Source organism: Canis lupus, chromosome 14 (genome assembly GCF_003254725.2).
Source record: "Canis lupus dingo isolate Sandy chromosome 14, ASM325472v2, whole genome shotgun sequence".
NCBI classification, from domain to species: domain Eukaryota; kingdom Metazoa; phylum Chordata; class Mammalia; order Carnivora; family Canidae; genus Canis; species Canis lupus.
Window position 1 is genome coordinate 4,805,705 of NC_064256.1, and position 14,046 is coordinate 4,819,750.

At 56.0% G+C, this 14,046-nt stretch overlaps 1 protein-coding gene across 1 annotated transcript in view; it reads left to right on the forward strand.

The window, feature by feature from the left end:
• The window catches only part of PLXNA4 (plexin A4), a 426,671-nt gene that overhangs the window by 395,644 nt on the left and 16,981 nt on the right, over positions 1–14,046 (forward strand). Inside the window, exons 26-29 of the mRNA XM_025471690.3 lie at positions 7,047–7,150; positions 7,679–7,778; positions 8,927–9,117; positions 9,971–10,140. Of these exons, the coding sequence (XP_025327475.1) occupies positions 7,047–7,150; positions 7,679–7,778; positions 8,927–9,117; positions 9,971–10,140 (565 nt within the window). The remainder of the gene's footprint in view (positions 1–7,046; positions 7,151–7,678; positions 7,779–8,926; positions 9,118–9,970; positions 10,141–14,046) is intronic.

Here is a 14,046-nt window from a genome sequence, read left to right on the forward strand (position 1 = left end):
TCAGCCTGTTGGAATCTAGGGAAGGAAAGACACCCTGGGGCAGGGGCTGGGGGCTGTGCGGGGACAGGAAGGCGTCGGAAGCTCCCGAAGCACGGTGGTGGCGATACCCCACTCTGATACACGAGGCTGTCTTTACCCCAGTTATGTCCCTTCCCACCCGCAGGTACCGGATCTAGGTACCCCATCTCCAAGCACTAGACTCTTCAATCCATGTATCGGAAGAGCTGACCTCGGGGCACACTCTGTGCCGGGCATGGGGGTACCGGTGTGAGCAGGGCAGGTTCCCTCATTTCTTTGCACAGCAACAGAAGGCAGGACACCCCTCCCTCTGAGCCATGGGACTCTGTCTCAGCACAGAAGAAATCACCAGTGCCGGTCTGGTCCCCTGCACAGCAGCATCTGCCGCTCAGAGAGGCAGTGCCTGGGCCCCGGCCACGCAGCAGGAAGGCGGGGATAGCACCCATGTCCTCCCCAGACAGTGTCCCCTTGGGCTTTGACCTGTCGAGAGTCCTCCAGTTTAATGTGGATGCTCTCCCAGTAGCCCCTGGAACTCCACCACCCGCTCTGTCCTGCTGCTCAGGGTTCAAGTCATGCTGAAAGGATATATATGTGTTTTTCAAATCAGTAATTCCTGCATGCAATAAAAAGATACACTATCTTCCGAGGGAAATACAAAGAGTTCACAGCAGCCGTCTCCCCAGTTTGCATTTTCCGCTGCACCTGATGATGGCAAGGACAGATAAAGATAATGGGATTTTTTTTTTCCTTTCTTTCTTCTTTCACCTCCCTCACTCCCTGGAAGGTGGAAGCATAACAAATTGGGTTGTGAGTGTGTCTGTCCTTTGTGCCTGGAGCCTGGAGTGGGGCACGGGGCGGGAGGCAGGAGCTGTGAGAGGGAGGTCAGAGCTAGCGGCAACCTCTTGGTGCCGTGCATGGGAACCCCAGGGTCACCTTCCCCCTCCCCGGTGCCCACCACCTGCCTTCGCTCTTCTTTGACACTGCGCACCAGAGCCCCGCTGGGAGGACCCCAGAGCCTCTGCATTGCAGACTCAAGAATGTCCATTAAGCTCCAGCTCATGTCTCCTTAATCGAGTCGCAGAGCACAGCCTTCTTTTGCCTGCAGCCCTGCAGACTTGCACCAAATAGCAACATCTAGCCAGAGCCGCACACTTTACAGTTTATATGGACTTAGCCTCTCACGTGCAGACAACACACTTCCACCTGGGACCTTCTTCTCGGAAGCGCCACGTCTCATAGTTCAGTTATTTTATATTTTAGAACTTGCTCTCACAATAAATTGTTTTTTAAACAAAAGGGATTTAGATGGTACCCCCTTCCCGGTCCTGGGTCAATCTTCCAACCTCATTTGCAGTGACGCTCTGATCCTGTCACGGCCACTCCCCGTTCTTCTGTGATACATGTCCCCAGCACTGGGGAGTGGCTGGGTGTTGAGGGTGCCTGGGCTCCCTGCCAGGGGTCTGCTTGGGGCTTACCTGTCGACAGGTGTCCAGCAGTACTCTTGTCTCTGCCTCCAGCCCTCGGCTCAGGATCCCGTCCTTGGGGGTAGAGCAGAGCCCGTGCAGGTTTGCCAAGTGCTCCTGGTGACAGCCTGCTCTCAGCACCCCAGAGGGGGGCCCGGTGGCCTGGGGCAGGAGAACAGGCATCTGCTGTCAAGGTCCCTCGTGGGCTAGGAGGGTTGCCTCAGCCAGCACGGATCAGTCTGGGGGTCATATCCGTCCTCCCTTGCCCATCCAGTTTTCTGTGATGGGTCCAAGGAGAGGTACTGATAGAAAGAATGGAAGGTGGGAGGGGAGTTGCAAACTGTGAGTCCCCACCCAACGGTGAAATGAAGGGCATGCATGAATATGTGTGTGCATACATCTATGTGTGTGTGTGTGTGTGCGTGAGTGTGGACGTGTGCACGTGCACACGCCTGCATACTAACACCACAAGGGCCAAAGCTCTTGCAGGCTTATGCTCCAGGGAGGAGGCGCCCGTCAGCCTAGCACCTGCTGGGAGGTAGGGGACCCTCCAAGAACCAGGCCAGGGATGTGCTTGGGGCCAGGGTCTCCTTCCATGGTTGTCCCGCAGATGAAGCCCTCCCACCTCTCTGGCCTAGCTTCCTGCTATTCCCCCCACCACCTTCTCAAAACTTGGGGGACATACCATGATGCTCCCATCTCCACTTCCCAGACAATTTCCAAGCACTGTGTGGTCTACCTCCTGAACACCCCCCACATCTGCACTCCAGTCCCCATTCTTTGGCCGAAAGCAGTCATCCTTGGCGGGGCTCCCCCACCTCGTGACCTCCATGAGCTCTCCCCTTCTCATACGCCTCATCTCCCCGGCCCACAGCTCACCCCCAGATGCCTTAACCAGGCTTGCCAGGTCTTTCCTGACGCACTTCTGACTTGCACGTGCCTCTCCAGCCTTTCTGCCGACTCCCACACTGACACACATTCACGGATCCCCCAAAGCGTCACATAAGTAGCACCTCTGGACCAGAGCGCCTGCTGCCTTTGCCCCTTGGCCCTCCCCCCAAGGCTCTCCTCCTTCTTCCCTCCACCCAACCCCGATCCTGGGCCCCTGATTCTTCAGGCTCCCTCCCGCCTTCCACTCCGGGAGCCCTTCAGGAACCAGGGCTTAGCTTTCATGAGCTGTGATGCCCTCCCAGCACAGGGTCTGGCCCACAGCGGGTGCTGGGCAGGCGGCGTTGGACTGAGTGAGTGTGCAGTGGGACTCTGAGATTCTCTGGATTCGGATTTTCTGTACGGTGGCTGCAAGAGATGCCTCTCCCTGGATGTCCTGATCCAGAGTGCGCCTTTTCTCAGGGTTCGGGGGCCGTCCCTGAGCTCAGCATCCCCCATCATTTGGTGCCTGGAGGTAGTCTCGTCTCTCTCCATGGCCCAAGGGCAGGCGGAGTTGTCTGGAGGCGGGCATCCACCGGGAGGATGCTGGCCATGGGCCCAGCTGTCACATCACCCCTCAGCTGTTCTAATGGGGTCACCTTGTGCATACATAGCAAGGTGTGGACACAAAAGAGATATATTTTTAGTGCTGTCTTTATAGGCAAGACAGAAGGAGCCTGTGTGGTGAAGTGGGTGCTGAATTTGGGATTGGGAGGCTTGGTCCTATTGATTTTCATTACTGACATGAAAACTAAGCGTATGTTGAATATGCAGCAGCACACAGAGTGCAACATGAGACACGCCCTTGCTCAGCCCCAGGAGGCTGAGCACACACTGCCCGCAGCCACACACACTGCCAGGGGCACCAGGCCGCTGTCCTTGGGAGGTGAAGGTGGCAGGCCCGCCTGACCTTCAGCCACCCCAACCTGCTCTTGGGTTCCTCACTGCCAGGCAGGGTTGAGATTTCCAGAAGCCAGCGATGACATGTGAAGGGTGGATGGCTCCCGGGATAAGGGGAAGCCAGATGCTTTGGCCTTCCACCTCATCCTTTCCTGGTCCCGGCAGGACGCAGCAGAGCCCCTGGGCTCAGGCCCCTGTCGAGACAAGGTCACGAAGCAGAGCAAGAGCATTCTTGAGACATTCCTGGTGAGTTCAAGGAGAATAGAGGCCACGGCTGGTCTGGGTGAGGGGTTTCAGGAAAGGAAGGAAAGCGTGGCGCAGAAGCAGAAGGGTGTCCAGGCCAACAGGTAAAACTGAGGACCTTGGCAGAGAAGAGTGAGTTTCCATGTCAGCCCACCTAAATTACTGGGCGCCAGGGAATCTCGTGCCTTCCTGCTGCAGTCCGCCCCTGCCCCTCCATCCTGGGTCGGCTCAGCAAACTTCCCATGGCCTTGCTTCTTCCTACAGACCTCAGGGATGCAGCTGCCAGCACCTGGCTCCCACCTCTTTGGGCTTGCATCCATCAGGACTGGTTTGGCGAATGTCAGGACAGGATGGAGAATGTCACTTTTTTTACCTTTCTTAGATTTCAGGGGAAAAATCAAACCCAATTTTTCTGTATGAGAGACAATGAACCCAACAGGCTCAAGAGATCTAAAAACAGGGCTGAGGGTTCTCCTCCTTGACTCCAACTCACTGTCCTCACATTGGTACTTGGGGGAGTATTCCTAATGTTTGGGGATAATTGCTAAATGACCATGGTTGCTCTCCCCCACCCCCTGCTGCCTGCTAGTACCCCACCCGAGCCGTGTCCTGTCTGGAGAACACCCGGAGCACTGGGGCCCCTCTTAACGTCACTGTATCCAGTGTATCCAGGTGACCTGGCCCAGGGTCCCTGCCCAGAGAAGGTGCTCAGTTAGTGCCCGGGGAAGAGAACTCAGCTGGTTACCAGAAGAAGCAGTGGCCTGGGGAGAAGGACCCCTGTGTCTGCCTTCCCAATCTGTTTCTTTAATTTCCTGGTCATGAATTTGGAAGGATTGGTGATGATAATTTAAGACAACTTTCCTTCTGGCACCGGCTGTGCCTCCTTTCTGAGGAGTTCAGACCAGCCGTTGGCCCGGGTTGCTCACGGAATTGTTCACCGTGCACCTCCAACTGCAGCTCTCTGCCTGCCCATGGTGAGCACCAGCACACGGGCAGAAAATTCTCCTGTACTGCCTGGAAATAGGCCACCATCGCTCACTCACCCATCCTTCTCCTTCCTTCCTTCATTCACGTGTTCACTATCCCTTTAATAAACACTCCTCGAGTACTTACTGTGTTCCTGGTGCTGGACCAGCACTGCTGGTAGGCATCTAGCAGCATCAAATTTTTGTACTCCCAAGGACAAGCCATCATTCCTTGACTGCCCTGGGGGGAAGCATGGCCATACTCTGCCCTACTTTTTACAGTTGGGGACATAGAAACAGACTGATTTTCATCTGCTTACATAATTATTGGACATGACTCAGAACCGAGGCTGCTGAGTACAGCCGCGCAGGCTGTGCACTGCACAATTTCAGGGGCGTTTTGCAACAGGGAAGCCTTGCATCGGGCTCCAGAATCAGTCACCAGCTGTCATTGCTCAGTCCACCAGGCTGTGTGGCTTGTTCAGATCCCACTGAACTGAGTTGTGCTACAACTCCAACAGCAAGTGGTGCCAGTGTAGCTGCTAAACCAGAAGAGCTGGTTCCCGTCTAGGCCTGGCAAGCCCACAGGCACATGGGTGGAGGAGACTTCCTTCTCTCTTAAGCCCAGCCAGTGGACCTAATACCCAGAGCTCTTCCCCTGCTTTTCCTCCAGCCCCCCCTGTCTGCTGGGCCCCCAAGTTGTCCCTGTACTTCCCCCCACCCCCAACACAGCCTCTGACTTAATGGCCCTGGTGCCATCCACCAGGCAAGCCGGGGAGACCCCAGAGGCCTGGTCTGGTAAGGCCTGCTGTGGGGCTGGGTTAAAGCATGCCACTGCCTTATTCCTTGACCACAGACTGGCCTCTACCACGAGTCAGACTATGCAGCATATCAGCTGAGTGACCTCTTTGCCCCTGCCACTCAGAAACACATGTGTCCATAAAATGAAAAGCAAAAGCAAAAACCACAACAAGTGAAGCATTGCCAACTAGGTGCCTCCATGGGGCATCTCCCTGTCAGCGTCTCACCCTACCCTCCCCAAGGCCCAGATCGGTGTGATCAACTCCCAGCCTGCCATCCGCAGGACTGAATGGTCGGCGGTCTCCGTGGACCCACTGAGGCCCCTCAGCTCCAGTGAGCATGTGTGGTACCCTCATATTCACATTCCTGAGATGCCCCACACTACATGAGGCTTTAAGCCAGGCAGCAGGCGAGCCCAGGAACTGGAGCAGGGACTGGGGCATTACGAGCCTCTCTGCTGCTCCTAAGGGCAGGCAGCTCCCCTCCTGGGCCTGTTTTCCATCAATAGCACCGGCCATGCCGAGGGCACCAAGCAGGGAGGGGTCCCCACTCTCTGTGCCGGTGACGTGGTCAGCTGGAGACCCAAGCTCAGCCTTAGCAAGAAAGAACAGCGTGGGTAGGGGTCGATTCTGAATCGAGTTCCTGGAGGTCATAGGAAAATACACCCTGGGGTCAGGCAAGAATGTCGGGTGACTCCTGCCAGGACCCAGCTGTGCTCTGTGAGTCCCAGGGCTCTTGCACAGCTCAGAAGTATTGGTGTCTGTGTGGCGCTGAGCGGGCTGTGACCGCCTGGAAGACAGATTCCTGGCTTCCTGGCTGGAACACATGGGAATGCATTTGAATTTAAAAGGCTGTTTTTCTTTTCTGGTGTGTGCATGTGAACATATGTGCGTGTGTGGGTGCGCATGCCTGGCACGCACCTGGGTTTCCATGTGCGTACATTTCAGGACTGGAGCGTGTGCTTCTGCATCTCCATGTGATTTGTACCACGGGTGGTGACGGCAATTTGGTTGATGAGAAACAGTCTCCTGCTTCCCCATGTGGTATCCACCCAAGAGCCGTTGTTATTTGGGCCCAGGGGGAGAATGCATAGAAACGTATACCTATAGTGTCAAATAATCAGGTGCTGAATGGATCACCAAGATGCTGCTATTCACATGGCCTCTGTGGGGATGGCGCTGTTCCTGGGCACAGGAACGGGTTTTGCTGGGCTCTGTACACACATTCACCCAGCTTCCCTGCCAAGGGTGACTAACCTGCTGGCTTTTGGGTGCAGGACACACCCCAGGAACAGGACCAGGGTGCACAGAGACTGAACCTGCAGCCTGGGTCTCGTTAGCTCCAAGACCTTGCAATCAAGCAAAGGAGCCCGTGGTGGTGACGATGCCGCCTGGCATCTGCTCAGCGCTTTCTTAAGTGCCTCGGCCTGCCTTGTTCATTCAGCCAGTACTTACTCAGCACCTGCTCACAGATGTGGCCACTCACGGCGGCAGGCGGGCAGGGGAGGATAGCTGATGTTACCCGTCTTGTGTCCCTGAGTTTGGTGGGATGAGACCAGAGCTAGAACTCAGGGCCCTTCTGCACAGAGAGCTTCTCACCCCTCCCCAGGGAGGGTCTATCCAGGGATGCATGCTCCACATGGCACAATGCAGCTGCCCACCCCGGGCCCCTGGGATCCCTGTAGGAGGGGCTCAAGGGCCTCTCTCAGACGCGACTGCTCTCCCTACAGAATGGCGACAAGGAAGTGGGGCCAGGATGATCCTGCAGGATGAAGACATTACCACCAAAATTGAGAATGACTGGAAGAGACTGAACACGCTGGCCCATTACCAGGTGGGGTGACTGTGCAGGAGGGGTGGGGCTCGCTCAGCTGCGGTGGCCTCCAAAGCTCAGACCTCTCTCACCCAGAGAGGCTGGACACCACGCTGTGCACCCACCTCTCCCCCAGCACTTCTGACTCCCTTGGCCACCCAGGGAAATCTGACATCCCCCAGCCAGGAAACCTTGACCTCTTTGAGATAGGACACTAACATGCGTGCCTCCTGCAGGGTGTGGGCAAATCCCCAAGAAAAGGCCCTTTGTTGGATGATCCCTGGGGCATAGTCCAGGTGCCCTCTCAGGGAATCATCAGGATGGAGGGTGCTGCTGAGTGAGAAGTTCTTGCCACAGTTGCTCCAAGAAGGAGCCACAGCATAAGATGCTACTCAGCGGTCGGGTCTGTCTTGTTTTTTTCAAAGCACAGCTGACCACCTCCAAAGTCCCCCCATCTTCTGTGAGGCACTGACTGCCCCTGAGGTCCAGCTTATCTCCTGGGGTGACAGACTTTCTGTACCCAGGCTCTGAGAAGCCTTCTCCTTGCAGGTGCCAGATGGTTCTGTGGTGGCCTTAGTGTCCAAGCAGGTGACAGCCTATAATGCAGTGAACAACTCCACAGTCTCCAGGACCTCGGCAAGTAAATATGGTGAGTTCTCCCGGTCGGCCTGGGGAGGAGAGAATGCCCGAGCTTGCGGAGGCGACTATCACGAGGGCAGCCCTGCTGAAAGGCAGCAGACCCCTGGGCGGGAGTCAGGGGGGCTGACTGTCTCTGGGGAGAGCCCGAGTGGGGAGGGGTCTCCACATCTGGAACTCTGCGCAGGAATTGAGGACTTTCATCCTTGACAAACAAGAAGGAAATCTAACCTTCATGAGCAGCTTACACTCTACGTGATGCTTTCACTTTTGTGATATTCATTATCACACATCCTGTTCATAACAATCAGTGAATTAAATAATTATTATTTCCCCCTATTATGCAGATTAGCAAATTATAACTCAGATGCAGAGACTCTAAGTGATGGGTAAAGGTCACACTGTCACGAGGCAGTTGAGGGAAGGTGCAGACCCAGGTCTCTGGCTCCGTGGTATGGGGGAGGGGGAGAAGGTACTGGAAGTGGGCTGGGAGCCCCGGGGCAGCCCTACTCCGCTTCCACCTGTGTGCTTTGGGGCCAGCTGCCTGACGGCTGCAAGACCTGGTCCTGCCAGCAAAACAGCAAATGAAAAAGTTACTGACTTCACAGAATCAGTGTGGGAAATAAGTAGAAGAAATACGGTGGCACCTGCACACAGTAGGGCCTTCGCCTTTTCTGCACCACACTCTTTCCACCACTTCCCGCATGTCAGCCAGCAAGTGGGAAGGGCTGGCCCAGGCCGGACGGGAGGATCGGGGGAAGCAGGTGACAGGGCCGTGGCTCAGCCGGTGCACAGTCATGAAGGGAACGGGCTACCCACTCCTTAACAGTCTACCCAGAACACATCCTGAACCATCACCTCAGAACTCTTTCAAGGAACACACTAACAAGGGACAGGCTTATATTTTTAGAAATTGAATAATTTAGGGCTGGAGAGATGCAAGTCCAGGAGGGCGAGGGATCTCAGTGGCACGGAGAGCTTCCTGGAGGTGGCAGGCAAAGCATCCCAGTTTCAGGGAACCGTTGCTTGCAAAGACACACAGTCAATAGCACCCGCACGCTGTAGGAAGGATCACACAGCCGTGGCCATGGCTGGAAGGGTGGGGGGCCGGCGTGTTGGGTAACTACAGGCCTCACCCAGGCGGGGTCACTGCATTGGCAGAGAACATGATCCGGTACACGGGCAGTCCCGACAGTCTCCGCTCACGCACACCCATGATCACCCCCGACCTGGAGAGCGGAGTCAAGATGTGGCACCTGGTGAAGAACCACGAGCATGGGGACCAGAAGGAGGGTGACCGGGGGAGCAAGATGGTGTCTGAAATCTATCTGACGCGTCTACTGGCCACTAAGGTAGGGGACCTCAGGCAGGGCCGGGGCAGGTGTGGGGTATGGGGAGGAACTTCATCAGAGCCGGCAGGTACCTGACGTTTGTGCCAGGACCCCCCTGTTAGCCACCCAGCGCCGGCACTCTTCGTCAGAACCTCAGAATCCTTCTCGACCCGGTGCGCCAGGCAAACCCCACCCGGGCATCACGGTTGGCATGTAGTCTGAGGCTTTGTCCCCGCCCTTCTCCGTACCCGTTCTCAAATATAGAGACATGAGGTACATCTGTTCACGCTCTCTGCCGTGCCCCCACGAAAGGATGACCCCCTCTCTAGGGCATCATATTCAATCTCTAGCGAGGGGCAACTGGGCCCCCAGCAGTGGCTTTCCAGGCGCTACCTCCAATCCTGGGGACACTGTGTGCCTGCGGCTGTCTTTCTGCTGTGGGGCTGGCCCCCGCCTGCTCCCTGCAGAGCCAAGTGAGTACCTGTTCCTTAGCCAGAATGCTAAGCAAAACCCGCAGATCGTGCTTGTCTGCTCTGACCGAGGGAGCTGTTCATTAGCATTTGTGAAAGGTGCTAAAATAACACCACCCAAGGGCGTCAAACCAAACTGTGTTGCTGGCAGAGCAAGGCTTACGTAGGTCCAGTCACTGGCGCTCCGTCTATTTTTGCACGCGCTGGGGAGGTTTAGGGAAACAGATGAAGACGGTGGGGGACGGCCGGCGCCTGCACCCACCCGGTTCCCCCGGGGCCCGGGCTGCGCGCTGGCCTCCCTTCCCCTCTCCGGGCTCCTGAAACCCGTCCTGGGCCTCGGCCTGGCCTCGGCGCGGAGCTCCCTGGGCGGAGCTGGGGCTGAGCTGGTTGCCCTCGGCCCGCAGGGCACGCTGCAGAAGTTTGTGGATGACCTCTTTGAGACCATCTTCAGCACGGCGCACCGGGGCTCGGCCCTGCCCCTGGCCATCAAGTACATGTTCGACTTCCTGGACGAGCAAGCGGACAAGCACGGCATCCACGACCCGCACGTCCGCCACACCTGGAAGAGCAACTGGTGAGCGGGGCCGGGGCCCCCCACTTCCTCCGCGGGGACCCCTCGGAGCGGGCTCCGTCACCCAGCCTCCCCACCCTCTCCCACCTCCGTGCTCCCTTCCTCCCTCACTTCCCTCTACCCAAGCCTCCTTCTTTTCTATCAGCCAACCAGTTAAGAAATATTGACCTAACCGAGTGAGCAAAAATTAACATGCTGAGCGTTGCCACCAGGTCCCTGTCGCGTCCAGGTCCGCCCGGCCCCGCGTGCCTGACGCCGAGTGTGCAGGCAGCGTCAGGCTGGGCCCCAGGCACGTGGGTGATGGACAGGCAGGTCGCTGTTCGGACAGGGAGGCTGGTGCGATGGTAGAGGGTGCACGTGGGCAGCTGATCCGAGAGGTCGGCATCTAATGGTGACTCTCCAGGACAGCTGTGACCTACGAGGCATCTAGGTCAACAAAAGGTATTTCTGTTCTATTAGAGAAGCAATGGTCTCCCCTTTCCCCCAGACATGTCTTCCACACTCCCTTTGGGAGGCCAGGGACGTGGCCTTCAGAGCAACTCTGCAGAGTCACGCTACAAGGATGGGCAGGATCCGATGCCATCCTAGCCAGAGTTGTCTCTGCTTCATCTGTCTCAGAGACAGAGGGATCCTTTGAGCCCTGACATCCCAGCCGCCCCCACTGTGGTCCCTCCATCTGTCCTTTAACACATGTGCCCCTCCCCCTTCCTGTGTGTACTCTGGGTTTCTGTCTGCGACGGCAAGGTCAGACATCAGTATTCAGTGCCTGGTGTGGAACCTTGCACAGCGCCATGGCTCAATAAATATTGATGATGATGTAGGGCCCAGGTGGTCTCTACGTGAGGGCTCTACCTCAGGCAAGGCTGGCTTATATTTAGTGCCATGCATTCCAGAATCGCCTCCCTGTAGCTTTTAAACAGCCCCTGTCCCAGGTGGTTCTTCCCTAGAACATTCTTCCAAGGCAGCACAAACCTGCTGCCTGGCACCTGCCAGCTTTGGGGACGGCCCTGGCGCTAGGGCACAGCCAGGCACCCCGACAGCCAGCCCGGAGCCACAGACCAAACACAGATGACAGCAGGAGTCAGAAGCGGCACTAAAACCTATTTCATGTCATCTCCTTTGGCTTCTCATCTCTTCCACCTGAGGATTAGTGCTGTCTCTGCCGAAATTGGAAAGGTGGGCAGGAAGAGAAGTTTGGACCATAGCACCAAAGGGCTGGGTGTGCTCCCACATTAACTCTGGGTGAAAGAAGGTCTTCCCCCGTGGGCTTCTTGCAACCCTTTTTGAAGTAAGACTCCCAGAGTCTGGATCCCCCATCTAGTGCAGGAATGCTGGGTGAAGCCTTTTCCCAGGCCCGATGTGTCCTGGTGCCCGCCTCGGGCTAGGATGCCCATCCTTTCAGCGGAACTCTGCAGGCTGTTCCGAGGCCCGTGTCCCTGGCCTGCCCAAATCTGCTTCTCTCTGCCAGCGAGTCTTCCTTACTTACCACCTGGTCTGATTGTGAGCCGCCTTCACAACACGAGACATGCTCTGACCAGCCTGGCTCTTGGTTCTGGCTGGGGAGAGGTGGTATTTCCAAAACCCCCCTACCTGCCCTCATAGCCCATTACAAAGCAGACCCCCTGAGGTGGTGTCTGAACCGTTTGCTTTCAGCCCATTCCTCCTTCTAGAGGAAGACCCCCGCCAAGGATTCCCTAACGCCCCTGGCACCAGCTCTTCCCAATACTCCGCTGTCCTCACCAGCAACTCCAGGGCAGTGCTGGAGTCAGCAGTACCAGGCCCGAGTTCTTGCACCAAAGGACACGCTCCCTCTGACCCTGCTTGCTGCCCAGGCGAGAAGCAGTTGGTCCGGGAATTATGAGATCTGCATCCTGACTTAGAGCTCCTTGTCCCTAAGTGGAAAAAAAAAAAAAAAGAAAAGAAAAGATTACTTCTCTATTCCTGGCCAAAGTTGTGACTCACCTTGCCCCCCACTCCCCTGCCCCCCTTCCTCTACACTCCCCTACCTTTTCTCTTTGAAATAAACCTGCTGCTCATTTAGCCTGAGTGGCTGCAATCAACCAGAGATTAGTGCCACCGCTAATGTTAATAATATGCTAATATTTCATTAGAGGCAGGAGCCTCGGTGAGGTGCCCTGGCTTCCCTGTTTGATTTGCCTGTCAGCACAACTGGCTTAAATAGGGGGAGTGTTGGGAGAGACAGCGGGGGCGGAGCAGACAGGGACTCCCTGTGTCCCTCTTCTGGGTGGGACTTCCAGAAACAGGAAGGTGTGGATAGGCATGGGAGTCCTCCCTCCAGAGCTCTGACCCTAGATGTCGTGGGCTCCACGGGCAGCTACAGTGACCTTGGCTTTCACTGTGTGTCACGATTTTCTGTGTCATCCCTTGATTTCCTGTTCTGCACTTCCCGGGATGAGACAAGCACCACCTGACCTTGCCAGATCTCGGCACTGCCCGCCCGAGTGCCAACGGCGCATGCTGTGGGAACAGAACACTTGTGGATTGATGGGCAGTCTTGAACAAGAGGTCTTTCTATATTTTAGCATTTGTCATATAGAGGTACTGGCTGCTAGTGGAGACAACAGATAGAAATATTGTACTTGCTGTCCTGAAGGAAGTAGCTCGAAGGGTTGGCGTTCTAAGAGGCAAGCCAAACGCACATGAGCCCTGTCACTACCACCAGCAGTTGGAACAGCAACCAAAATCCTAAAATGTCAGGGCCAAAGGCAAGAGGTGAGCTGGTAGGAGCAGAGGGAGGGAAACAAGCAATCCCTTGCTCAATGCCACCCTGCTTCCTAAGCTGTATCTCAGTGGGCTTCATGGACCCACAGGGTGGGAGAGCCAGCAGTCTGGCCCGAGGCGGCAGGTGGGCACGTTTCTCCCGATGCCCCAGGACCCTTTCTGGCAACACAGACAGGGCCTTGCAGTTATCAGACCACACTGCATGGTTTTTTCTCTGTTTGTCTTGGTTTAGCTGATTCCCCTCACACATCCTCCAGGCCTCCTCCAGCTAGGGAACACCTGTGAGTCTTTATTTTTATTTTTTTTTATTTATTTATTTTTTTAATTTTTATTTATTTATGATAGTCACACAGAGAGAGAGAGAGAGGCAGAGACACAGGCAGAGGGTGAAGCAGGCTCCATGCACCGGGAGCCCGATGTGGGATTCGATCCCGGGTCTCCAGGATCACGCCCTGGGCCAAAGGCAGGCGCTAAACCGCTGCGCCACCCAGGGATCCCCACCTGTGAGTCTTTAAAACTCAAGACCATCAAGTGTCCTTCCCTCTGTGAAGACTTTTTGGACCCTCCTCTCGGGGTGGCCTGGATGACATCTCCGCGTGCCCCACATCAGACCCTGGATATCCTTGGGTTCCAGCACTGATCAATCCCAGAGCACATACTCTATGGCGCGTCTGATGCCCCCCCAACCCACCAGAACACAGGCTTCTTGAGGGCTGTGTCTTATTCACACTGTAGCCGCAGGTGCTAGCATAGTTCCAGATATGCAGTAGGTGCTAAGTGCGAGGGGTATACAGTAGGTGGTAAGTGCAAGGAAGACGGAGGGGGAACACCAGGGGCAGCTGACAGCCTGTCATGTGGGTCTCTAAGGCCAGCTCTGAGAGGAGAAATCAGTTAGCTACTCTAAAGGGCTCAGCCCCAGGACCTTCATTGTGTAGGATGGAGCTGATACCACCAGCCAGGGGGCAAGGAAGTGCTTCCTTCCAAGTCATACAGTGGGATGCAGAGAATAAGATACAAAGCCTATATTCCAGGTTATTCTTTAAGGTTTGCCAACCAGATGTACCTTGTATCCAGCATAGGGGGCAGACAGTGGAATAGTCTGGAACCCGTCCTGGCCACCTCTGAGCCCAAAGCCTGGTCCCATCAGGCAAGGTGGTAGTCCCATGG